General features: G+C 47.2%; 3 protein-coding genes across 5 annotated transcripts in view; 2 read left to right on the top strand and 1 right to left on the bottom strand.

Moving 5' to 3' along the window:
• Positions 1–440: 440 nt before the first annotated feature.
• Positions 441–7,180, bottom strand: Ctf1 (cardiotrophin 1). 2 transcript variants are annotated; one of them, XM_046454710.1, is made up of 3 exons: positions 7,105–7,180; positions 5,882–6,000; positions 441–3,353 (listed from the first exon to the last, which is right to left on the bottom strand). In XM_046454710.1, exons 1-3 carry the CDS (start codon positions 7,127–7,129, stop codon positions 2,862–2,864), a joined length of 636 nt encoding a protein of 211 aa, XP_046310666.1. In that variant the 5' UTR covers positions 7,130–7,180; the 3' UTR covers positions 441–2,861. The 2 variants fall into 2 exon arrangements, with proteins under 2 accessions (XP_046310666.1, XP_046310667.1); XM_046454711.2 differs by having other exon boundaries at positions 5,882–5,997.
• LOC124099352 (cardiotrophin-2) lies at positions 894–1,418 on the top strand. The gene has a single exon (XM_046454376.2). The coding sequence runs from the start codon at positions 894–896 to the stop codon at positions 1,416–1,418; it is 525 nt and encodes a 174-aa protein (XP_046310332.2).
• Positions 7,181–9,602: 2,422 nt separating the features above from the next.
• Positions 9,603–27,105, top strand: part of Bcl7c (BAF chromatin remodeling complex subunit BCL7C) — a 41,408-nt gene continuing 23,905 nt past the window's right edge. The window contains exons 1-6 of one of the 2 annotated variants that reach the window (XM_046454704.2): positions 9,625–9,814; positions 10,329–10,407; positions 10,735–10,843; positions 10,937–11,098; positions 12,625–12,710; positions 13,299–13,494. In XM_046454704.2, coding sequence (XP_046310660.1) covers positions 9,723–9,814; positions 10,329–10,407; positions 10,735–10,843; positions 10,937–11,098; positions 12,625–12,710; positions 13,299–13,424 — 654 coding nt within the window. In that variant the 5' untranslated portion in view covers positions 9,625–9,722 and the 3' untranslated portion in view covers positions 13,425–13,494. Of the gene's footprint in view, positions 9,815–10,328; positions 10,408–10,734; positions 10,844–10,936; positions 11,099–12,624; positions 12,711–13,298; positions 13,495–27,105 lie in introns of those variants that run through there. The other variant, XM_058582663.1, reaches the window with a different exon arrangement.

The following is a 27,105-nucleotide window of genomic DNA, read 5'->3' as shown; positions in this document are numbered from 1 at the left end:
GAATTCCATACCACAACCCTCCACCCCTTACCCCCACCCCACCATATAGAAACAAAATTGGCAGCCTGCTTGCTGGTTCTGACCATGTGTTGTCAGACAAAAGTGGCCGCCTAAAACGCAGGGATCCTGTAGACCAAAACTTCCATCCTCCATCTTACTCCTGCTTTTTTCCCCAAAATTACACGACATGCCTGGCTCTGGTGAGTCCTGGAGTTTACAATTCTTCCAGGCTCTTATGAATTCCACAATTTAGGTTCTAGTACCATATGTGTCTCTATTCCCTGGACAGTCTTGGGCATCTTGAGACTCAGTTTCTCCATCTATACAATGAAGATGTGGAACTAAGTTATATGTCAATTAGGAGCTCTATCAGTATGCATTAAGATTCTGTGGGTCTTGTTTTGTGGGGGGTCAGAACTTTGATGGAGAAAACTCTCAACTACATTAAACAACATTAACAATTATTTATTAGTGATCATAATAAAATTAACAAACATAAGCAATTAAATACCATAAATAAAAAGATTAAACCGTAACTACATTGTCAGTAATATACTTAGATTGAACATATTTTTAAAAAATAGTCACAGAGTTCATTAATATCTATATATTATTGGTTAATGATGACTTTTTAATTCCTTTATTGTATCTCAGGTGCTGTTTATATATCTATATATGTATGCATATACATATATAAATTTTCCATCATCTTCACATAACATTGTTACATGGGAGTTACAGAAGCTTGTGATTTGATGTCATATAGATAGTACATGGAAGATGACCAATTGGAACCTAAAAAGGCTCTCGATCTGTATTAGGACATCCTACCAGCTCCCTGAAGGGTGGTGAATGGTGGATTCTCCTGGGAAGATGCCAGTCTCAGAGTGCAGATGTGGAGTCAGCACCATACATCCCTTTGGTCCCCTTACCTCTGTCTCTCTCTGTCCCGCATACAGCTCCAGCACCAGGGCAGCCCCTTTAGTGACCCTGGCTTCTCAGCCCCTGAGCTGCAGCTCAGCAGCCTGCCTTCTGCTGCTGTCCCCTTCAAGACCTGGCATGCCCTGGATGATGGGGAGAGATTGAACCGTGCCCAGGGAGCCTTCCTGGCCTTGACCCAGCACCTGCAGCTCGTGGGAGACGACCAGAGTGACCTAAATCCTGGCAGTCCCATCCTCCTGGCCCAACTTGGAGCTGCAAGACTCAGGGCCCAAGGCCTGTTGGGCAATATGGCTGCCATCATGACTGCCCTGGGGCTGCCTATTCCCCCAGAAGAGGACACTCTGGGGCTTGTTACCTTTGGGGCCTCAGCCTTTGAGAGAAAATGTCGAGGCTATGTAGTGACCCGGGAATATGGCCACTGGACAGATCGAGCTGTGAGGGACTTGGCTCTACTCAAAGCCAAATACCCAGCATAGAGGAGTGGGGCTTCCTGTCAGAGGCTGCAACACTTCCTCTTTCACAATGGACTCTTTTTTGCCTTGCTTTTGGGATAGAGAAGGAGCTACAACTTCTCTAGAGACCAGGGTTTGTGTGCCATGTTTTGGAGAATATTATCTGGATACCAGGCCTCCATTCCTTATTGCCTATGACCTCCCTTCCAGAACTAGTTGGGTCTCCATAGGTCCTATTTCATGGATTCCAATCCAGTGGTACTTGTTTTCCTACTTCTTAGTTGGAAAGAAGAGCCCCTTGAAGAGGCTTTACCTCCTACTCTAGGGAGAGGACAGTTGGTCTCCTTCCTGGGCTCTCCTTGAGACTTTCTCCTTTCTATAATTGGAGGAAGTTCAGGGATTGTCTTCCTGTCTCTGTCTACCTCCATTTCTGTGTGACAATATGACCTTTCTGAGATAGCTCTCTCTTCTTGCTGGAGTTCATTTCCTCTCCTGATTTGCCTGTCTGGGCCATTGTTCCACTTTATCTCCAAATGGGTTTCACTTCCTGATCAATGGAAGTAGAATTCTGGAAAAACTAAGGACTCATGTCACATCACATCTGTTTCCTGCTCAGGGCACTTTCACTTCCTGTTTTGGGCTGACAGGTGGTATCCCTGTCCTGGGGTTTTTGTGAATCTCCTATGCAGACTGTGCCTTTGGGGTATGTGTGGGGGATCAGTTTGTACCCCAAGGACCCTATTCTTCTCAAAGTTGTCTCTCCATTTTCAACAACTGTATATACAGGTAACTTTAGTTTTATTTTTTAACTTTTTATTTACAAAAAAAATAATTTATTCTCAAATAAAACTCTTTTAAGGCATTATGTGAGGTTTTTTTTTTTTTTCCTCTTCACAGACCTGGCTTGAGAGGTGAGGGTTGTACTATCCCTGCACAGGGCAGGGCAAAGTGAAGGGAGAAGGGGAAGGGCCCAGAGGGATGGGGTGGGGACAATGAGGGCAGCAGTTGGGATGACCCTGGGGGAGGGTGTCTGAAATTTGTTTGCAGTAGCCTACCCACCACAGGACCAACAGGCACATTCCTGGTCAAGAAAGGACAAAACTGAGGGAGAGCGACAAGGTGTGGCCTCCTTGAGATGAGGCTCAGATGTACACATGATCACGTGGGGCCACAGGGAGATGGAAAACAGACCCAGAGATCCCCAGAGATGGGTAAAGGGGAGACCTAAAGAGACTGAGGCAGGCCCAAGGATGGAGAAAAAGAGAGGGGAAGCGAGAAAATGGGGGACACAGCAAAGTTCCTTGGGCAGACAAGGAGGACCAGAAAGAGAAGAGGTACAGAGTCAGAGCAAGGGGACAGTTCGCAGAGACACTGACAGACACGGGGAGAGACAGAAGTGAAGACAAACATGGAGAAGGAACCTGATGGAGAGGAGGCGACAACGCGAAGTCGCCCCCGTGCGCGCGCTCACGCGGGCCCCTCGGGCACCAGCTGGCTCAGGTCGCCCTCGGTGCGGCTCACCCACTCGCTGTAGAGGCCGCACACCCGGAGCCCCAGCATCTTGGCCGGGAAGACCCCTGCAGCGCTGGTGGTGGTGGTGGTGGTGGCGGCGGTGGCTGCAGCCGCGGCGTTAGTAGCGGAGGGCTCCGGCCAGGGACCGCGGGCGGTGGAGCCCAGCGCAGCTAGCACGGTCTCCACGGCGGCGCCCAAGGCTCGAGCCTGGCGCGCAGCGTCCTCTAGGCGCCGCAGCAGGCGCGGCACGCGCGGGTTCAGCTCGGCCTGGTGGCGGCGCACGACGTCGAGCAGCGGGGGCAGCGCGGCCAGCGCCGCCGCGTCCAGCCGCAGCCGCTCGGGCAACGGCAGTCCCGCGTGGCCCGGGGCCGGGGCGCTCAGGCCGGCAACTGGCAGCCGCGGCGGCGAGAAGCCCGGCAGCCCGAAGGGATCTCCCTGGTGCTGCACCTGCGGAAACACGGGCGCGGTCAGCGGTCAGCGCGGGGCGGGCAGGGTGGAGGGGACCCGTCGGGGGGGGGCGGGGTGCTGTGGCCAGCGCCGGGGGTTCCTCGAGTCCTAGCGGAGACCTCGACCTTCTCCTAGGACGTCTGTTTCCTCATCCTGCAAATAATTCCCTCCTAATGGGGCCGTTGTGTTTGAAACAAAACAAACAAAAAAAGGAAGGGTTTACACCAGGGCCTTTGTTTTCTGCCTCTAATATGGAACCAGTAATAATATCAACTTCATAAGGTAGTTATGAGCATATAAAGTGCTAAAGACAAGGCCTGGCCTCCAGGAAGGGTTCAGTAAATGTTAGATGTTTCATTAATATTACCTTAAAAGATCAGGGTTCAAATCTTGTCTCTGCTGTGCCTTTTTGGGCAACAGTTTCCCTTCTCTGAGCCTCAGTTTTCTCATTCATAATATGGGGGAACAGCTCTCTGTCCTAACCTTCCTCATCTCCCTCACCACATTGAAGCTAGGGCTTCCTGCATGCTAGGCAAGTACTCTATCACTGAGCTGCAACTGCAGCCCTTTTTATTTTAAGACAGTTTTGCTAACTTGTGAGGCTGGTCTCAATCTTGGGATCCTCCTGCCTTCGTCTCTCAAGTTGCACAACTAGGCCCAGCTCCCCTGTCCTGTCTTTCTACCGTGGTTCTCTCAAAAATTAGAGGTACTCAGTGGATTTCACTCTCTTCTCCCATCCTCCCAACCTCTGTACCTGCAGGTATTCAATGAACAATTTTCATATGAATGAACAAAGATAAAGGTGATTTACAACTTCTCAAATGCAAACATTCCTCTTTTGCAAACATCTTGCCTCTCATTCAAGCTTTGTTTGCTGCTTAAAAACATTATCTTCCCAATATGGGTGTGATGATGATAATAATAATAATGGCTTTGTAAATAAGAGAGTTAAGCTGAAAATAGTGACTAGCTCTGTAACCCACCTAGGAAGTGGCAGAGCTGGAATTTGAATCACAGTTGGTAGGACTACAAAGCTAATTCTATTATTCCACTACCCACTGTCTTACTTGTTTCATTATTATTTTAATGTTATCATTACTGCCCAAGGTCACAAGTGGGTAGGCCTGTTGTTTGTATGATTCAAAACTACAGCCCTGGGCCTGGGGTTGTAGCTGAGTGGTAAAGTAAGTACTTGCCTAGTACACGTGAGGCACTGGGTTCAAGCCTCAGCACCACATAAAAAATAAATAAATAACATAAAGGTTAAAAAAAAAATACTAGGGGCTAGGGGATATAGCTCAGTTGGTAGAGTACTTGTCTTGCAAGCACAAGGCCCTAGGTTCAATCCCCAGCACCAAAAAAACAAAAAAAAAAAAAAAAAAAAAAAAAAAAGAAAGAAAAATACTACAGCCTATTTTCACTACACTAAAGTGGGATTATCTTCTTTCCTTCAGGCCAACCAAAGGTGTTGATAGCTCTGTCTTCTCTGTATCAGCTCCCTCTTGGTCCCTTTGAATATTCTAGGTAGAGGACTTCACAGTCCATCTTTATTTAGTGCCTCCTTTTATGGCCCATGAAGATAAAGGTGACAGGATCACACAGAGCTTAGAATGTAGGTTTCCTGACTCCTAGAGTACCCTTTACTGTCTCAGGCTTTGACTTCAGGCACCAAGGTGTAGTGGCACCCCCTCCTCCACAAAAAAAATCTTAGTTAAGTTTCTCCAGAAATCTTCACCATCATTGATTTTAAGACTATAAACAAGAGTCTTTACAAAAAAGTTCAATGTAGTTAAACTTCCTATTTTCCTGTTGCTCTATTTTACTTGGCCACTGGCTGGAAAAAAATCAGCATTCCAGGTGCTGAACGCCCTTTTACTTGTTTTTCACAAACATATATCCAGTATAGTAGTTTGTAAAAGTGTTTGCAAATACAAAATGTGATTTAAAAAAAAAAAATCATTTAACAAGGTCTTTGACCTTGGGCTGCAGCTTCACAAAGATGTCTACATTTCTAAGATAAGAAAAGTTACCAATTGGGCTCCATGGAAACAGCTGGCAGGGAGAGGAAAGAATGGGGAGAAGTTCTCCTCTTCTCAGGTGTTGTCCTTAAAGGGTTAACTTGCCCAAAACAGTGGGAAAAAAAAACAAAACCTGCTTTTATGTAAACTTCTGAGCACCTCCTCTTACATGCTGGGTATAAAATTCTGAAACTACTTGAACTCGCGATTCAGGCAAAAGCTATGTGCCCTCTGAACCTGGCTGCAGCCAAATAAAACTGTTTCCTGCTATCTTACTTCAGTGCCTTGCCTCATCTGTCCCTACAACAAAGGAGGGGAGGCTCCAATCTGAGGCAGAGGTCATTTGCCTCCTCCATTTGCTCTGTGGCCAGGAGTAGTTTCTGTCTCTCTCAGGAGGTTTGTTTTCCACAGCTGGGAATGAGGTTGAGAAAATAGGTGATAGAGGACCTCTGTGACCTGTGCTTCCCTGTTTCCCAGGCCCAAGGCACCCCCAGCCCCTTTCCCACTCACATATTCCTGGAGCAGCTGCTCTGCATATTTGGTGAGGAGGCGGGCAAGGCTGTGCGTCTGACGGATCTTGGCCTCCAAGTGGGGAAGGAGTGAGATGGAATCGTCAGCCTGGGGGTCTTCTGGTGGGAAAGGGAGGGAGGAATGAGGGCAGCCCAAGCTCCTGCTCCTTGACCACCCAGCCACTCTTCTCTCCTGAACCCAGAAACTCTACTCTGAATGCTCCAGCATTCAGGCCAGGAAAGATCTGTCCCACTCCAAGTGAGGAAAAATGGGGCACTAGACTTTTATCAAATAGTTGCTCTACATGAAATGTGTCCCCTGTCCCCAAATCACTATTGAAATCCCATTAAAACCAACTTTAAATTCTGCCTCCTCTTTGCAGAATCCAGAATCCTTAAATGAACTGCTCCCTTTGACTTCAGGCCATTTGTTCATAATTCCAAGGTAGCTCTCCAACCTGTGTATATCTACCTTAGCCTGGGATGCTTCTGAGAATAGGGCCTTACACATGCCCTGTGACTGTTGGTGGAATTCAACATCCCTGAAGCACAGAACCTCAAATTGGAATGTGACTTTAAGGCCCATTTTACAGATAGGGAGACCATGTCCCATTCCCTCTCTCATGCCCCTACTGGGCAGGGCAGCATCGCCTGAATTTCCCAGACACAAGCCAGAGTGTGGCGCCCAGAAGGACTACGAGTCCCGAGACGCACAGTGCATGCTGGGGAGTGTAGTCCAGGCCCGGCAACTCCCGCCCCGCCCCCGCCTGAGTTTCCCACAACCAGTCCCTATCCTCAGCAGCTTTGACTTTCGAGTCCGGTTGTCACTCACTAGTTCCTGTGGCTCGAAAAATTACTTCCCTAATTCTACTTCTCCCTCCGGCTCCCCAGCTCTGATTCTTTCCCAATAATCAGAGAGGACCTTGGCGCCTGACCCATCCCCGACCCCAGCCCTCCCTCAATGTGCTGTACTCACCGGTGAGACCGGTGATCTAAGCCCTGAGCCCACACCCTGGAGGACTCAGCCCCAGGCCTCCTCTAAACCCTTGCGCCTGCCCTTTCTCCCAACTCACCCGCTCGTTACCTGACACCGGAGCCTGCTTTCCCCCGCCCAGGCCGCTCCCCTCCCGGACCCAGGGGTGGTGAAGACCCAGACCCCAGCTGCCAGCCCTTCTGATTCCTACTCCCTTCGGTGACCCAGCGTCTGGCCCCTCAGCCCCTTACCCAGACTTCCCTCCCTCTGGCTCATGCTGGCCCCTGGCTGATCCCGGTTCCCTCCACGCCCCCCTTCCGAGGGGGGAGAAGGGGAAAGGGGTAGGGGCGTGGCTCGGGCGCAGCCAATCATAGTCCAGACCCCAAACATTCCCCCCGCCCCACCAGCCCTTCTAGGCAAGATTCCTTGGCCCTGAGCTCAGCAACTAGCCTGTGCCGCCTGGTCAGGGAAGGGGCCCCGCCAGGGATGCAGGTAGTCTGACCTGTGGACATTACCTTAAGGCTGGGGGTCTCAAGCCCTGGGAGACAGCCTTGTCTCTGGAAGAGGAGGCTCTGGTTCCCACCTGAAGCGGGGAGGGACGCAAGGGTTGATTTGGGATTAAAGCTTCAAGGACAGGAGAGGGAAGCCGCGGGCTAACAGGAATGTGCAGGCCCTCCCTCTTGACTGGGGCTAGGTGCTAAAGAGGCAGCGGTGGGGGCCGCCGGCTTGAGAAGCACCTTTCCAAACATACACCTCCTGGCCAATCTTAGATGCCTTCCATTCTCCTCATATCTGCCAGGAGGGAAACAAGACACCACCACGCCTCACCTTACCAGGCTCACTAACCAACAGCCCCCCTCCAAGTGTACATGCATCTCCTGGAGAGTTAAGGTATTCAAATGCGCATGCTCAGAGAACAGGTTTCAGAGACCTGTACAGGAGGTCAAGCTCAAACAACAACCTCATTAGTGTGGTGTACACACTGAAATGATTATACACACTTATCCCCACAGCTGATTCCCAAGCATCTACTCTATCCTGGCCTCTGAGTTAGAGAGGATCCATATTTGGTCTCTGGCCCCTTGAGTTCACAGTCTGATGGAGGAGATCATAAACAAGCAGTAACAGAGTTTGTGAGCCAAGGGACTGAGAAGGAGGCCAGCATGCCCTTTCTCCCAACTCACCCGCTCCTTACCTGACACCGGAGGATATTACCATGAGCAGACAATTGCCAAAATAAAGGAGGGTATAGCAGGGGTAGGAGCCAGACTGTTGTCAGGGGTCACAATCACACACTAATCAACAGTTAACATTTACTGGATATTTACTGTCTTCCAAGCACTGTACATACACACATGAAATATGTGTATAAGATACATGTATATGCATGTGTAATGTACATATTACACGTATGTGTATATATATGTATCTACAACATGGGATTAAGATATATATGTATCTAATATGTAAGATGTAAGATATAAGATACATAAGATATATATGTATCTATCACTATCTATCTATCTATAGTTCAGTTCCAGAAATGCTGTCATAACCACCCTCCTAATCCTTTAACCCCTCTGAACATGATCACACCAAAACTCACAGACAAATCTTTGAAATACAAATCCTAAAGCACAGCAACACAGGTTGAGACTTTATCATATCTACTGACTGAGCATCCTCAAATAAAATTAATTGAGACATATTCATATTTTTAAGTAAACTTTTAACTGAACTGTAATAAACATATGAAAAAGTGCACACATAATAAATATATAGTTTAATGACTTTTCAGAGAGTAAATATGCCCCAGGAATATCAATCAGTACCAGATTAAGAAATAGAACACAGCCACTTCCCAGAAGCCCCACTCTTACCCTCTCCCTGTCTGAAGAATGACCACAATCCTGACTTCTCACACCGTAAGTTTGTCTGTTTTTGATCTTCATATATAGAATCATCTAATGGTTACCATTGGATCTCGCTTTTTTTACTCAAGATTTGTCCATGAGACTCTTCTAGGTTGTTGGGTGTAGCAGGACACTGGTCATTCTGCTTGCTGTGTCTAAGTCTATGGTGTGAATAGGTTGTAATCCATTCCAATTATCCTTGTGGGTTGGCATGAAAAATGCCAGTTTTTCAGAGTCTCTCCTAATTTACACTCCTGTAGAAATATAAGGGACATCCAATTGCTCTACTTTTTGCCTAAACTTGGAATGGTATGTCTTTTTCACTTTGGCCATTCTCGTTGGGGAAGACCCACTCGTATTTGCAGTTTCTGACATACACTTGGCACTCAGTTAACAGACTGTTGAATGAATGGATGAGCGAGTAAGTTGAACAGTGTAGACTCAGGCTGGTGAGAACGGAAGCAAGCACACGCGCGCGCGCAAACACAACACCCAGCATTTCAGGGACGCCCACCCGCTGCGGACGCACATCAGGACACAGACCCTCTAGTGCACCCCGGCACCCACGTGGTCTGAACGCACCGCTAGGCCCTGCTGCGCGCGTCTAGTCACCCAGCTGCCCCCAGACTCTCCCTCTGGGCCGCGGGCAGGGGGCGCTGCGAGTCCCGGCGCCCCGAGGGGGCGGGCCCGGGGCGGGGCGGGGCCGGCCCCGCTTCCAGGCCTGGGCTCTGGCCGCCCGCGCCGCCCGGCCGCTCCGGGGACGGGCCGGGGCGGGGCGCGGCAGCAGGAAGCGGGGCGGGGACTCGCGGAGGCGTTGAGGAGCGGGGGAGGGCGCGGCCAACTCCCGGAGGGACCGCAGGCCGAGAGAGCGGCGCCCCGGCGTGGCGCCGAGCCTGAGCCCGCCGGACGGCAGGCGGCCCCGCCGCGGGCTCGGCCCCGGCCCCAGCCCCGGCAGCATGGCCGGCCGCACCGTACGGGCCGAGACCCGGAGCCGGGCCAAGGATGACATCAAGAAGGTGATGGCGACCATCGAGAAGGTCCGGAGATGGTGAGTCCTGCCTCGGTGCCAGGGACGGGACATGGGGTACCACCCCCCCTCGCCAGCCGTGGCCCCTGGCGTTAGGATCCCTCGCCCACCCGCCGTGCGCTGGATCGACTGGGCTCTGTCCTTCTTTCCCTGGCTATTCCCGGGGGTCTACAAAGCGTGATCCCCAGCCGTGCCCTCCTGGAGTGGGAGCCCTCTTCTATGTCCCGCCCCCTAAAGCTTTGACACTCCTCCTGTAAGTATGCTGCGCAATCTTCATAGCCAGGGTTCCCAGCCAGCCCCCGACCACCATGTGTGCCCCAGGGGTCTGCAAGAGCCACGCCCCCTAGTCATACCGTCTGGAATCACTCCCATCTGTGCCCTGGGGTTTGCAGGGCTGCCTTTCTCCCTTTAACTGTACTCCATTAGCGAAACTGCCCCTACCCTAGTGCATCTCCCAAACGTCTGCAGCTACCCCAGCTCTAGAGGGGTGGCTCTCCCCTCATACCTCTCTGACCCAGCTCCCTGTCCTCCACAGGGAGAAGCGCTGGGTGACTGTGGGCGACACTTCCCTTCGTATCTTCAAGTGGGTGCCAGTGGTGGACCCCCAAGAGGAGGTGAGCAAGCCCCCCCCACCAGGCCCTGCATCTGTGCAACCTCAAGCAAGCCCCTCCCCCCTTGGCCTCCACCTTCAGTCCCCACTCTGAGACCTCCAGTGTAGCAGCCCAGACAGATGTTAACGGTTATCAGCAACTCCTCCCCCTTTTCCCTTTTTTCCTGCTCCAGACACCCAAGATCAAGATGTAACCCAATATACGCATTATCTGCCACATCAGGCAGGGACTTTTGCTTTCTCTATGCCTTAGTTTCCTTATTTCTACAGGGGGGGACTTTGCAAGAACTAACTAGAAAGCTGGCTCTGACCTTATCTCTGTAATCCTTAGGAGCGAAGGCGGGCTGGTGGAGGGGCAGAAAGATCCCGTGGCCGGGACCGCAGGGGTAGGGGAGCCAGTCCCCGTGCAGGTGGCCCTCTCATCCTGCTGGATCTCAATGGTATGTAAGGATCATGGAGTTTGGGGAGACTGTGGGGATTGAAGGAGGATACTGGAGGCCTCATGACAACCTTCTTGGCTGTTGCTCCTACAGATGAGAACAGCAACCAGAGTTTCCATTCTGAAGGTTCCCTCCAAAAGGGCACCGAGCCCAGCCCTGGTGGCACCCCTCAGCCTAGCCGCCCTGTTTCACCTGCTGGACCTGCAGAAGGGGTCACAGAGGAAACTCAACCCCCACGACTAGGCCAAGAGAGAGGTAGGACAGTTTGCCTCCAAGGAGCCTCTCCTCTGAGTCCTGTTTTCTCCAAAGTTGAGCCTACCAGCTTAACCCTATACCTCTCCCCCCTACCCCTGCTGCCTCCTGAGGGGGCCTCCTTTCACCCCTGCAGAAACTACCTCTAGCTGCCCTCTTCCTCTCTTGTTTTTTAGGATTTGTTGATAATCATTGTCTGAGATTTTTGTACACATTTAATTCTTTGTTTATTGTTTTTCTTCCTATTCCCATCTCATGTCAGCTTCCTGAATGTTGGGCCCATATTGTTCTTGTTCAGTAATAGGTGCTTAGTAGATTGAGTGAATAAATAATAGTGATAATCACAGGAATGATTAATAATTGTAGGATTAACAACAACTAATATTTATTGAATCCTTTCTGTGTGCCAGGCATCCTTCTAAGCACTTCACATGTTTTTTTTTTTTTTTTCTCATTTAATCATCACTATAATATAGGGTTTATGATCCTGTTAAGATCCCTGTTCATAGAGTAGGAGACTGAGACCCAGAGAAGTTAAGTAAGGTGCCCATGCTCACATACCGTTAAGCCAGCATCCTGAGCTTGAGTGCTCCTCAGCACCTTTGTCTTCCACATAGTCAGTCCCCTTTCTGGTCAAAACACTTCTCATTTTCCCCTCCTTTGCCAGTCCTGCCCAGCTCTGGCCATCTCATCTCACCCATCTCACCCATCCCTGCTCCAGCCTCCACACTGGTCTCCAGCGGTCTCCACACAGCTGCCAGAACAACATTTTCTGAAGCACAAGTTTGACATAGTTATTGTCCTGTTTCTCATCCTTCATAGGTTCCCCATGGCCTTTGATGCCTCTGCTTGATACTTGGGGTCTTCAGGAACTGTTCCCTGCTGACCTCATTGTTCCCTGGCAAGAACTCCACCCCATGGACCTAAGGGCTAGGTCTAGATTGTGCCAAGTACTTTGCTACTATAAAAATTATATGAGACTAGGGGTGTAACTGAGTGGTAGAGCTCTTGTCTAGCATGCAGGAGGCCCTGAATTTGATTCCCAGTGCTGCAAATAAAGAAATTATACCTAGATTTATTGGGCAAATATGCTAAGGGCCTTGCCTGTATTATCTCATTTAATCCTCACAACAATCTCATGTGGTAATTACTGTCATTATCTCCATGAGCAGATGGGTAAACTGAGATCCTGAGAACTTTTTAAGTAGCTTGCTCAAGGTCAGGATTTGAACCTATGCAGTTCAGTTGCAGAATCTGTGCTTATTAAAGTATTTGTGTTAATTGTGTTCTACACCCCACCCCCCACCCCGCCCTGTTTGTCTACCTAATAAAACCATACTCACATTTCAAGGTCCCACCTAAATCTTCCTTCCTCTTTGCATCCTGGATGGCAGCCAGGGGTCTGGCTCTCTCTTGCTGCTCCCGAAGCTCTGGCTTATGTGGTTGGTGCCCGTCTGTGTTTGTTTTGCCCTCTGTGCTACTGGCACAGAGTGGCTGCTCAGGAGATGTGTGTTCACTTGACCTTCTAGATCCCGGGGGCACACCTGCAGGCAGCACTGATGAACCCCCAATGCTGACCAAGGAGGAGCCTGTTCCAGAATTGCTGGAAGCTGAGGTGAGAGCGGCTGGACTCCCCGGTCTTAGAGGGAATGGGAACTCTGGGCGATGGGTGGCTGCATCCTGATGTCCTGGAGGGAGATGTGGACCCAAGGACCCAGCTAAAGGCTTAGAGGCTGGGTTCTTGGGACTGAAAAAGAAGTAGATGAAATCTTGAGGACTGAATTAGGGCTGGTTTAAGACCCTTAAAAGCCTGAAATGATCATGGTGCTTTTCCATGTATATAAAAAAAAAAAAAAAAAAATCCTAGGCTGGGGGTATAGCTCAGTGGTAGAGGGTGTGCTTAGTATGCAGGGGCTCTGGGTTCTATCCCCAGCACCACACACACAAAATGAATGCTAAAACTAGCTTACAAAAGTCCCTCATAAACTTAATTTTTCTCAAAGGACTACCTTTATGCATTTTTTAGAAAGATCAAATTCCCCCAATGTTGCCATTATTTTCGGTGTCCTTCTTAATCTGCATCTTAGTCACCTGGCCCTGGGTCTGGAGGGGAGTGGAGTGGAGGCTTTGGAGAAGGCAGAGGCTAGGAGGCTGTACTCCTGGGTTTGGGTGGAGCTCACGCCTGTCCGCCCTTCCTCTCCAGGCCCCCGAAGCTTACCCCGTCTTTGAGCCAGTGCCACCTGTCCCTGAGGCAGCCCAGGGTGACACAGAGGACTCGGAGGGCGCCCCCCCACTCAAGCGCATCTGCCCAAATGCCCCTGACCCCTGAGAAGCCGGCCTGCCTGTCCTGTTGTCCCAGGGGCCCCTTTGGCTTTTTTCAAATAAAGACCCTTTTGTAATTTTGTGTCATGTCATTTCCCCGTCAGGGCTGGGGAGGGTCTTTGGAGACAGTTTTGTCTCATGCTCCATCCCTCAGATGGGCTCATTGAGGCTCCAAGAGGACCTTCCTATGGTCACACATGATCAGATGTGCAGTGGGGGCTTGAGCCAGGACCCTGCTCCAACACTCCCTTACCCTGCCCTGTCTCCCTTCACTGACTTTCCCTCCCCTTCACCTTCCTCCTCTGGGAATCCCAGGACCCTTCTTCCTGCTCAGGCCTCCCCTGGGCTCAGGAATTGTCACAGTTCTGAGCAGTGAGGTCCGTGATTCCCAGGTCATTCATGGGAACACAGACCCAGATGGATGTAGGGGCCTGGGATGACCCAACTTATTTTTGGCCTCAGGAGGCTGCAGCACTGTGCTTCCCTGCCTTTCTTGAGCCCTTCTTCCACCTGGTACCCCTGGCTACACTTCTACTTGAGTCCTCCATATCCCCAGCTCAATCTCTACCTCCTTCAAGAAGCCGTCCCTCACCCTAGGCTCCATCAGTGTCCCCTTCCTTGAGTTCCCACAACCCCTCAGGCTTTCTTCCCTTTGTTTCAACATTTATTAGGCTTGTTTTGGGTTCATTGGTCTTTGTGTCTGTCTTGTCCACAGGTTGTGGGCACCTTGAGGACAGAACTGGATCCCCAGCCTGGTCTAGCTCAACACTGGGAACAATGTAGTCATAGTAACTGCTTCATGAATAAGTGAATGGTTTGGAGTTGTCCAGGAGGGCTTCTTTAAGGAGGTGGCGTGTGAGAAACCTTGGCTCAAGTCCTGGCTTTGTAATTTATTATTCTTATGGGTCTAGGCAGGTTATTACTATTCTCTGAGGCTTTGTTTGTTCATCTGAGCAATGGGAATAATAATTAGGCCTTCCCTGCCTCAGTGGTTTCTAGGAAACTTCATATCCTATCAGGTCCCTCTGTTTCTGCAAGAGAGATAGGGTCAGATGTATTAGCCCTATTTTTATTTTTATTTTTGGTACCAGGAATTGAACTCAGAGGCGCTGACCACTGTGCCACATCCCCAGCCCTATTTTGTATTTTATTTAGAGACAGGGTCTCACTCAGTTGCTTATACCTCGCTATTGCTGAGGCTGGCTTTGAACTTGCAATCCTCCTGCCTCAGCCTCCCAAGCCGCTGGGATTACAGGCATGTGCCACTGTGCCCAGCCCTTTTTGTTTTGTTTTGTTTTTTTAATTTTATTTTTAGTTGTAGATGGATAATATCTTTGTTTTATTTAGTTATTTATTTTTATGTGGTGCTGAGGATTCAACCCAGTGCCTTACACATGCAAGGCAAGCCCTGTACCACTAAGCTGCAACCCCAGCTCCTTATTTTTAATGAAGGAACAGACCAAGGTTCAGAATGGACCAAATTGGAACTTTTAACAAGCCATTTAAAAATATAAAGGTGTGGGGCTGGGGATACAGCTCAGTTGGAAGAGTACTTGCCTTTCACAAGGCCCTGGGTTCAATTCCCAGCACCAAAAAAAAAAAAAAAAAAAAAAGAAGAAGAAAGAAAGAAGGGTATTTCCTGTAATAATAGTGGAGCCAGAGGTGGCCAGGGGAGCGAGGCATGCAGTGATGTGACATATTTGTTTCTATTGCTGTTGTAACAAGTTACTACAGACAGTGGTTAAAGCCACAAATTTATTACCTTACAGTTCTGGAGGTCAGATGTCCAAAAGTAGACATACTGTGCTAAAGTCAAGGTGTCCACAGGGCTGGTTCTTCCCACAGGCTATCAGGGATAATCTGTATTCTTGACTTTTCCAGCTTCTAGAGGCTTCTGTATTCCTTGGCTTGTGGCTTTTCCCTTCTTCAGCTCAGCAGCATGGCATCCTCTAATCTCTCTCTCTTTCTTCCATCATTTCATCTCCTCCTCTGAACTTTGTGCCTCCCTCTTATAAGGCCCCTTGTGATGACTTGGGTCCACCCAGACAGTCCAGGATGCTCTCCCTTTCTCCAAATCCTGAATTTCACCAATCTGCAAAATTCTAATTGCCATGTGAAGTAACACACAGATTCTGGGGCTTAGGATATGGACACCTCAGGAGGGTCATTATTGAACCTACCATATGTGGTAATCTCAGCCATTTTCTGGGTGTGTGAGTCATGTCATTACGCCCTCAATGATCCCGTGAGGTGATATGAGTGCTCTGTAAACTCTAAAGTACCTTGTGTGGTTAGTGGTACAGTGTTAAGGCCCAGAAATCAAATTCTGGGGTTAAATCTCAGCATCTGCATTCATTTGCTATGTAACCTTAACCAAGTGACTTAACCTTGTTCTCATTTGCCTCAGTTTTCTCTTCTGTAAAATGGAATAACCATAATGCCAGCCTGGTGAGACTTCTGAGGATTAAATGACACAATTCCTGGAGAGAGAGTCATTGGCTTAGTACATAGTAAATGCTCAATCATTGGCAGTTGTTTTTCCTGTTACCCCATTTTACTGATAAGGACACTAAGGTCTGGGGAGATACCATAGACTTGCCCACAAGTGAGGCTAAAGAAGAATTTTGGTTTTGGATAGGATGTCCATTTCTGAGTATACTAGAGAAGCTAAAGTTTGAGTCTGCCCATTCCTGTCCATCACCTGGACACAGGCTCTAGGCAAGTGTCCCCAACCCAGACCTGCCCCCACTTTCTCTGTGGCTAATTCCTAACCTCTTCTATAAGACACTTCTCCCATGTCACAACTCTGATTTAAGACTGGCTGTGTTCTCCCCATCCCCTACCCATGTTCACACTTTCCTTCTGGAAGTTCTTCCACCCTAAGTCTTGGGCTCTGGCCTCCAGTGCTCTCCCCTTTTCTGCTCTGGGTCCTGTCCATCCTTAGTCTCTTTCCTCTTCCTGATCTTTAGTGTCTGTTGCCCTACCTTAGTTCTTCTGTTCCTGAATATTCTCCTGCAATGCCCCACCTTTTTTTTTTTTATTTAATATTTAGTTTTACTTGTAGGTGAATATCTTTTTATGTGGTGTTGAGGATCAAATCCAGTGCCTCATGCATGCTAGGTGAGCTCTCTACCTCTGAGCCACAACCTCAGCTCCTAACCTTCTTTTTCAGTTAGTGTTTCCTAATTCCCTGCCTTCAAGTTCTGCCCCCAATCTCCAGACTCAAAAAATTAAATAGCTTGCAACACTTCACTTCATGTCCAAAACACCCTCAGCCTCATCTCCCCATCAACCATTCCCACTGTCTCTTGTACCCTTAAATGGCTCCCTGGCCCCAGGAGTCTGAGTCCACTTCCCTGAGCCATCATGTCCTAAGTCTTTGTCTTAAATGATTCTCCAGTTGACCCCCTTCTCCAGAGCCACACTGCTTTACTTCCTTCGAGTGCCAACAAATCAATGTAACAACTTCCTGGTGGGTTTCCCTGCTTGCCCATGTCCAGTTGGCAGTGGGCAACCCTTCAGAAGCCCACATCTGCCCATGATGCTGGCCCTGGCCAAAACCTTCCAGTGCTCATTACCTGCATGCTAGAGTTCATGCTCTGCTGCTTCCACCCAACCCCAGCTACCCTCTGAACTGCTTATAATCACCCCAAAATGTCTTACCTCTTGGGTGTTGCTCATGCTCTTTGCTTTGCCAGGAGCGTTCTGCTTGCCCCTCTGCTCTTCACCTGGAAGATGTCTTCTTGATTTTCAAATCACAGTTTCCTGGTGGCATCTTTTCTCCTTTTGATCATGCCCACCCCCCTCCTGTTCTTCCTTTGCATGGTGTCCCAGGAATTGCCTCACAATGGTCTGTGTCTGCTCACATTTTCAGCACCTCCTTCAGGAGGGCAGAGGAATTTCTTTGAATCAGTGACATAAATGTTGTGTACTTACTGTTTTCTGGGCCCTATTCTAGGCCCTGAGGGTACAGCATAAAGAAATCAGAGGGCTGGCAGTATAGCTCAGTAGTAGAGCACTTGCCTAGCATGTACCCATCCCCAATACTGCAAAAATGAACAAACAAAAAAACAAACAGAAAAAAATCCCTGCCCTCATGGAGCCTACTTTTAGTAAATTGTGTTCTGAGTAGGAAGTTATGCATATAATCATGGGGGCTTAAGGACAGGGATAGGTTCTGAGAAATGTATTTGAGGCAATTCCATCATTGTGCGACATCAGAGAATGTATTTACACAAGCTAAGATGACTATGATGTCATGAGATGATATCAACTTTTGGGACCACCATAGTATATGCAGCCTGTTGTTGACTGAACTTTGGAAAAAACAAAGCAGAATTTGGCAGATGTGGAAAGAGCAGGTTGCAATTTTTAAATAAGGAGGTCAGGAGATGCTTCACTGAGGAGACATTTGAAGAAAAGTTCAAAGGTGAGGGGAAAGGCCATGCAAATATCTGGGGAAAGAGCATTCTAGGCAGAGGGGACAGCTGATGTAGAGGCCCCGAGGTGCAGCCCTGGCAAGGAGATCAATATGCCTGGAGTGGAGAGAGAGTGGTAGGAAGTAAGTTCAGGTCAGGTGGGGCCTCACGGGCAGGGCAAGTGCACGTAGTCTGTCATTCAAACTGGGAGATTTTTGAGAACAAAACCAGGAAGAGTATTAAAAATTATATGCAGATAACAGGTGAAATCTGTGACAACCAGAATGTCTGGTCATCCTCCTTGGAAACTATTGTTAGAACTTGGGCTTTTGCTATGGATGTGACAAAGAGCTATGAAGGGGTCTTGAGCAGAGGGGCAACATGATCAGACTTAAGTTTTTTATTATAAAAAAGTTTTAAACATACAGAAAAAAAATTTTTGAATGACTCGAAATAATTCAATAATTTAAAGAATTGTATGATCCACACATATACTTGCCACTTAGATCCTGAACCATTTTACTGAATTTGTTTTATCACATATCCATAGCCATCCATCCTATTTCCTTGATACATTTCAAAATAAGCTGAAGACAATACACATTCCTCTAAACCCTTGGTGCACACCAAGTTAACTCAATCCAGGATTTGTTTGTAGGTATATGTTCCCTTTGAGGTAAAATATCTATATATTGAAATGCACAGATAGCTGTACAACTCAGTGAATTTTTAAAAATGCAAACATGCATAATGCAACCATTATCAAATACAGAACATCACTAGCACCCCAGGGAATTCCCCTTTCCCAGATCCAACTCCCCAGGAGGCAACCACTATTGGGATTTTGTTTCTAAATCACAGATTAGGTGAACCTGTTCTAGAACTTCCTATAAATGGAATTATTCAGTATGTACTCCTCTGCATCTGTTTTCTTTTCTTTGGCATAATATTCTTGAAAATCATCCATGTTGTTTTATGGCTCAATAGTTTGTACCTTTCTATTGCTGAGCTGCATTCTATAGATCTGGATTTGACCAACAAGATCACTCTCTCAGTGAGATCAAATGGGTTCAGGTTCCCTCCCTTCCTTTTTCTCCCACCCCAAGCCTATTAAGCTCAGGCTTCAGAGACCCAGGTGAGTGCCCTCTGGGAAGATAGCCTTTTCCCAGGAAACTTCTAGAAAGGGGAGTCTATGGCATCCCCAGACAGACCTCCTATACCAGGGAAGGCTCTAACATGACCAAGCACCCAATTTGCCCAGCACTGTCGAGCTCCATGTCCCAGGAAACTCTGCAGTTCACAGCAACTGGGAATGACTGGTCACCCTAGCAGGATCCTGCCCCTGGGGCTCCCTTCTCACCCCATTCTGTACTCCTTTCCTCCTAAGAATTGATTTTCCTTAGAACTCCAAACTGGTCTACTCCTCCCCGGTTCCAAACCTTCATGGCTCCCTATGGCTTTGCCTGGCAACCCAAAGAACTTCTCAGACTATAACAGAGTTTCTTGAACTGCTGCACCTTGGAACCACCTGGGGAATCCTTTAAAAATTCTGATGCTTGGCTTCTACTTCAGATATTTTTAATTGGCATAGTGGATGACTTGGGCATTGGGATGTTTATAAGCTCCCCTGGTAATATTAATGTGCTGTGTCACTTGGGAACCACTGGCCTGTGGGAATGATTTGCTTGGCTTACACATTATTGAATATGTTGACAACATTTAAGATCAAGTGATTTCATATATAAATCTGGACTCCCAGCTACCCTTAAAAGCAGAAGTACATGGGGCTGGGGTTGTGGCTCAGCAGTAGAGCGCTTGCCTAGCATGTGTGGGGTGCTGGGTTCAATCCTCAGCACCAAATAAAAAATAAACAAATAAATAAATAAAGGAGGGGGGGCAGAAGTACTGAGACATCAAGTTTGCCTCCCAGAGGGCATCACAAGAGAATGCAGCAGCACACTGGACACCCTTGAAGATAGAGCATATGCTTTTGAGTCAGCATAATCCCTACCTTTCCTAGTGTTTTATGTTTTCTTTTTTTCCTCTTTTTTTTCTTTTTGGTGCTGATATTGAACCCAAGTGTTCTCTATACTCCCAGCCCTTTTTTATTTTTTATTTTGAGACAGAGTCTCACTAAGTTGCATAAGCTGGCCTCCAACTTGCAATCCTCCTGCTTCAGCCTCCTGAATCACTGGGATTCGAGGCATCTGCTACCACACCTGGCTTCCTAGAGTCTTAGTTTTCTCATGTTCCTTTACATAGCCTCCAGGTCCAGCTCCATAATTAGGTCTTCTAGGCACTAGCTTCTGTGCCCCTTCTCAGCCTCCTCACCTACTGTCCTAGGAATATGTTACTTCCTGCCCTCTGACCACATGGACATTGTGATACCCTGTCACACCTGCCTGTGCCCATGCACCAATTTCCTCAGCATGGCAAACAAAGACTTGTTTACTTGGGGCCCTGTCCATCTCCCTTGCTCCTCTCTCTCTCAAGCTCTCCACCATCTAACACTCCTGACTTTCAACACATCAAAGCTGGCCAGTCTATTCCACTTAGCACTTGCTGCTCCCTTTGCCTGGGAAGTGCTTCTCTTCCTCTCTTTCCCCTTCTCTCATCCTAGCCAATGCTTGCTTGCTTATCTTTCAGGTGTCCTTGACTTTCAAACTTGGTCAGGTCCTGGTTTAGTGGTTTAGTCAATGTACTTCCTCTTGCATGGGACATATCGTTTCCGCTGCTAGAAATCTGTCTCCTTTACCTCTGTCCTCCTAGGGTCTAGTGTAGTGCAGGGTAAATCATTTTTCATTAATGATGAAAGAAAGAACAAACCCAAGTACATCTCTCTTTCTTCACTGGTAAAATCCTATTACTTTTCTGGTTTTATTTATACTATAGCATCCAACTCTGTTCTCCTGGAGACCAAAAATGTCATGGAGGTCAGGTGATCAATGCAGTGTTAGCTCAGGATCCATCTCACCTCGGACCAGTGTGTCCTCAAACTGGTTATTTCCCCAGTTCCAGAATGTGTTCTGGAACAGGCACATTCAGCAACCAGCAGAATCTCCACATCAGTTCCCTGTGACTCTGCAAGACTGTGAAGGCAGGAGTGTTTTTTGCTAAGTGACCTCAAAGCCCCACGCAGGGCAAGTTCAAGGTCAGAACACAGTGACTTACTTTCCAATGTTTTATATTTGTCCATTTTTCAGATTGAAATGTCTTTCTTGCTGTCCCCTCCTTTGTTCCTCTTCAGTCGTGCAGCTGTGGTGTGGGGAAGGATCAGGATAGGAATGGAGGTGTTCCCTGGTTCAAACTGATTTGTACTGATTTTGAGCAAGTATCTAGACCTTGTTGCCACCACCGAAATATTGAACTAGCAATCTTTTGGGGGTCATGGTCTGAGTTATATGTAAACTATTTTTTTTTTTTGTAAAGTGACTATTTTCAATGTTTACTTGTTAGAACCCACGTAGTAGTATCGCAGGCACTTTAGGGGATTTGGGAAATGCAGTGCCCGAGGAAGGAAAACTCCTTGTTGTAATCTGTAATCGGTCATTACCCTGGTTGAGGTTTTCATGTATATTTAAAGAGGGAGGAAGCTAGAGAGATGCTATCGGACTAAAAGAAAACAGCCCCGAAAGGGCTGGGTTCTGGGTCAGCTGCTGTGTACCTTCGGTCGCGTCGTCTGTAACGTGGGAGCCTCAGCCCCTGCTTCCCGCGCGGCCTTTTGTGAAGCCGCGAGGAAACAAAGGAGGACAGCGTGCCTGGCGCGGCCCCGCGCTGAGAGCCGGGCGCGGCCGTGGGAAGGGTTAAGGCCACCGACGCGCCTCTGGCGTGCTAGAGTGGCCAAGGGCGGACTTCCGGCGGGGCGGTGGTGTTGGGGGTTGGGGCGCCGTGGGGTGCAGACCGCCGGTTGCCGCCCCGCGGGGCGCCAAGTCCGGACTCGTCCGCAGCCGCTGTGTGCGCTTGGAACGTGGAAGGCGGGTAGTTCAGTCTTCGTCCTGGCCGCGTCGGGATGGGCGGCACCGAGGCCAGGCTCTGCCCGCTCTGCCCGCTCTGCCCGCTCTGCCCGCTCTGCCCGCTCTGCCCGCTCTGCCCGCTCTGCCCGCTCTGCCCGCTCTGCCCGCTCTGCCCGCTCTGCCCGCTCTGCCCGCTCTGCCCGCTCTGCCCCTCCGCAGGGGTCAGCGCTGGCGATTTTGATCTTGGGCAGCCTATTAGCCTCTTCCGGGCGTTGGTTTCCTGAGCTGTGATGAGGGCGTGAGGATCCCAGGACTAGTTGAGGACGTTTTTCGGTGTTTTCAAATCGCTTGAGATCTACAGTCAAGGAAGCCAAGGCCGAAACGAAGTTACTTTGGAATTGGAAGGGCATCTCTTCCACCTGCTGTCCTGTTCCAGGAAACCAAGTTCCCTCCCTCCTCCCTCCTCCCTCCTCCCTCCTCCCTCCTCCCCTCTTTTTTTTTTCTCTTTTTTTTCCGTGGTGCTGGGGATGATTCCCAAGCGCTCCGCCACAGAGCCAAATCCCCGACATTTCTGGTAACAGACACGATTTCGAGCTCATGGCATGGAGCGTGTTACACAAAATCATCTCCTGTCATTATTCTTCCTATCTCCTGAGTTGGGACCAACTTTCCACTTATTACAGATAGGAAAATTGAGGCTCAAGGGTGATTTCTCTGTTGTCATGATTCAGGTCAGGGCCCAGGTTTGTCTGACCTGATTGGCACAGGGCTTACCATCCAATCCTATAACAAAGAGCAGGATTGTTACCACTGGTTCACAAACCTAGCTAAATTGAAAGAATAGCGGGGCTGGGGCTCAGGCTCAGGATCAGGCTCAGTGGAAAAGCGCTTGCCTAGCATGTGTGAGGCACTAGCTTCGATTCTCAGCACCACATATAAATAAATAAATAAAGGTCCATCAGCAACTAAAAAAAGAAAAAGAATAGCAGTCCTGGTTCAGGTGTCTTTGATTCCTTTAATTACCTTTTTAAGATGAAAATGCTTTATTAATACAAAAGCTATAAAGCACTGAGAAATTTAAATAACTGTGTTGTAAACAGTGGTTTTTAATGTGAAAATCTTTATTTTGACAAATAAGGGCACTAAAACAATTTTGACATGAAAAGTTAAAGTCAAAAGCAGGTAAAAATAATTGTTTATAAAATACTGTAGAAATAATTCAAAAGAGGGTTAATATTCTTAATGAAGATAAACCAAAATGTGTTCAATTGTATAAAGTCTCTACCTTTATTGGATTTATGCTAGTTTTCATATTTTTTAAAACAATAGCTCTATTAATATATAATTTCATATACCATAGATTTCACCCATTTAAAGTGTACAATTCATTGATTCTTCCTATATTCAGTTTTCACTTTCACCAAAGGCAATTTTAGAACATTGTCATCAACCCTGAAAGAAATTATACCTGTTAGCATTAACTCCTATCTCTTTCCCTCCAACCTTAGACTGTCACTAATTTGTAGATTTAAGGATTTCTTTTTTCTTTTTTTTTTTTAGAGAGGTGTGTGTGTGTGTGTGTGAGAGAGAGAGAGAGTGAGTTAGTTCTCGGTGGACACAACATCTTTGTTTGTATGTGGTGCTGAGGATCAAACCCAGGCCGCACACATGCCAGGCGAGTGCGCTACTGCTTGAGCCACATCCCCAGCCCAAGATTTAAGGATTTCTATCTCTATAGATCTGGCTATTTTGAACATTTTATTTAATTCTGTATGTGACCTTTTGTGACTGAGGTAATCTTTTTCTCTTTCTTTTTTCTTTTTTGCAATGGGCATGAACCCAGGGCCTTGAGCATGCTAAGCAGCACTCTACCACTGAATTATGTCCTCAGCCCCCTAGGGTTTTGTTTTTTGGTACTGGGGATTGAACCAAGTATGTGTTACCACTGAGCTAAATCCCCACTGTTTTGAGACAGGGTTGCTAAATTGCTGACTGGCCTCGCTAAGCTTCTGAGGCTGACTTGGAATTTGAGATCATCTTGCCTCAGCCTCCCAAATCCCTGGGATTATAGGTGCACCACCATACCTGGTTGAGGTAAACCTTTTCAACAAATAAAATCCAAGCCTTGAGCTCAAAGGTTTGGATCGTAACCATGGCTACCAAGAAGCAAACAGCATGGTTCTGATTTTGACCCATATATTTTTACCATTATAGGGTAAATGATAGGCATATCCTGTAAACATATATTTGTCTAAAAATGTGCTGGGGGTGGTGGTGCAAACCTGTAATCCCATCAACTCGAGAGGCTAAGGCAGGAGGATCACGAGTTCAAAGCCAGCTTTAGCAGTTGAGCAAGGCCTTAAGCAACTTAAGGAGACTTTGTCTCTAAATAAAAAATAAAAAGGGTTGGGAATGTGACTCAATGATAAAGCACCCCGGGGTTCAACCCCTGGTACCAAAAAAAAAAAAAGTGATTAGTTAAAACAAAATTAAGTAAAAAATAGAATATGTATCAAGGGAGAATGGGATATGAATGAAGTTTGGGAAGCACTGGATTATCTGATTTAAGGTTCTTCAGAACATAATTTGAAAACAACCCTATGATTTAACTTCAGTTTACCAATAACTTCAGTGAGAAAGTATATCATTTTACTAATGAAGATAGAATTCAGGGCTGAGGGTGTAGTTGAAGGGTAGAGTGGTTCCTTAGCATGCACAGAGTCCTGAACTCTAAAACAACAAAACAGGTTCAGCAAAGAAGTAAGTATCTTGTCCCAAATTACACAGCTAGTGACAAGACCTAAGTCTATCTGATTCCCAAAACCACCTCCTTACCAAATCTGGAAGTAAGACAGAGCTGGGGAATGGAACAGAAAAGACTGAAACAATTAGACCAAAACATGTGAGTGCTTGGTTGACTAAGTTGTCCTGAGTACCGCTTTAAACAAATATTCAAGTATTTCTATAAAACAACTTAATTTATGACCCTAAACAGAAATCCTAACTCAAGTCACCATTGGGCTTTCTTCCTTTGAACTTCCTCACCTGGAAGGTGTTCTCTGGGTTTCCAGCATGTGTGTGAGTGAGTGGAGTCTAATCATAGGTCATTGTGGTTGCTGTTGGCTTCATTGTCCAAGCCCACAATCCCTAGCTTCTGGCCTGTACAACATGTGGGCACTAAAATCTCTGGACTGGCTAGGACTCTGTACATAGGGTCCCATATTTCCTAGAATGTTAGCCAGCCACCTGCTCTCTGGTTTGGCACTTCCCAGGACCACAGCCATGGGGTATGAACCAGGGCTCCCTCTCTTTCCTTACTGGCCAGGGACTTTCTCATCCCTTGCTATGCTAACCAAGACCCTCTGCCTCCACATTCAAACCATACTCTATGTCTTATCCTTCACTATGGGCTTTAACAGCACGTTAAACTCACAACTCATTTCTAGTAGATCTAGTTTCCTTTTCCAGAGAAAGCTTAATTTAAAAATATATTTTTTAGTTGTAGTTGGACACAATACCTTTATTTTATTTATTTATCTTTGTGGTGCTGAGGATCGAATCTGGGGTCTCCCGCATACTAGGCTAGCCTTGTGCTGCTGAGCCACAACCTCAGCCTGACAGCTTAATTTTTAACCCTTTCAAAACTGTTGCCTATAGGGGCTAATGTTCTTCATCAACCTGGATGAGAACCTCAACCTACTCCAAGTAATTATATGATATTTGTGTACCATATCAAACAAAATTATGATCAGTAAGCTAGGTAATATTCTTCTTTAAAAATTGTTTTTAGTTGTAGATGGATGGACACAATATCTTTGTTTTATTTATTTATTTTTTTAATGTGGTGCTGAGGATCGAACCCAATGCCTCACATATGCGAGGCAAGCGCTCAACCACTGAGCTACAGTCATGACCCCTAGGTAATATTCTTAAGAGTGCTACATTCACACTCACAAAATCATTTCAATTCTGAGATAAGTACTATTTTTTTATTATTTCCATTTATAAAACAGAAACATAGAGAAGTCACTTGTTCCCTAGTTAGTAGAGGCAGATTTGAACCCATATAGTCTTGACATCAGCATGAGCACTCTCAAACACAGATGAGGACTATTTTATCCATCATTTGCAACAATATTTTTGTGTTATATATTGGGACCCTCTTAAGGCAGTCTATAGTTGTTTGGGAGATCGAATTGAGGATTCCCAGGCTGGGATTGTGGCTCAGTAGTGGAGTGCTTGCCTAGCATGTGTGAGACACTGGGTTCGAGTCTCAGCACCACATATAAATAAATAAAGATCCATCAATAACTAATAAAAGTACTTTTTAAAAAAAGAATTGAGGACTCCCCTTTCCAGAGAGGAATCCGAGTACCCAGAACCTAGCTTTCCCACTCAGGACAGCTTTCTTTTGCCAGTCCTGCCTCTCTGGGGCTGAGTTTACTGACTAATGTTTCCCTGACCTGGAATTACCACCCTGAGTTATTGCTGTGTACCACACAGGGCTAGGTACATTTACAATTTCTCTGTTGCTACCACCCAGCAAGAATATTATCTCCATCTTACAGACAAGTAAATTGAGGTTTAGGAAAGGAAGAATGACTTGCTTAGGAGCATACACTAGTGCTCCTGTCAAGGATTGGGATTCCAGATGTCCATCCCAGAGTCTACTGCTCTGTTAATTCTGTAGTGATCTTGCACAGTTGGGAGCCAACTAAGTGAGGAGGCAGATTAGCTGTGACAAACTAATGAGAGTCACTCTCTTTGGCCTCACATTTTTTTTTTAACGTGGACACAATATCTTTATTTTTATGTGGTGCTGAGGATCGAACCCAGTGCCTCATGCATGCTAGGCAAGCACTCTACCTCTGAGCTACAATTCCAGCCTCTCCACTTTCTTATCTGTGAAGAGGGTATTTTTATGCAGAAAGGACTCTTTTTTGGAGAGTCCTAAGGCCTGCCTAAGTTTATAGTGCCATTTTCTGCCTAAGCTGTTTTATTAGAGAATAGCGACCAGGTTCAGAGTTTGAAATAAAAAAGAGGGGTACCCTCAAGTCTGCTTGGGGAACATGAACATGATGGTAACAATGGGTCCCATTTACTGGGTCTTCTTCACGTGCCAGGCCCTGGGCTACATACACACACAGAGTCATACTGTAGCTTCTCTAGGGAGTTTTTAGAAGGGAGTTTTCCTAGAGATCACTGCATTCTGTCTTCTAATTGGGAGACAAGGAATTATTTCTATTCATTCCTTCAATAGTCGTGGAGGTTCTATTCTCTGCAAGGCCCATGCTGAGCTTTTAGAAATGATAGAAAA

Source organism: Marmota monax, unplaced genomic scaffold (genome assembly GCF_021218885.2).
Source record: "Marmota monax isolate L192 unplaced genomic scaffold, Marmota_monax_Labrador192_F-V1.1 WCK01_AAM20220418_F8-fsc00086, whole genome shotgun sequence".
NCBI classification, from domain to species: Eukaryota; Metazoa; Chordata; class Mammalia; order Rodentia; family Sciuridae; genus Marmota; species Marmota monax.
Note: the sequence above shows the minus strand (reverse complement) of the source record. Positions and strands in the feature narration are given on the sequence as shown.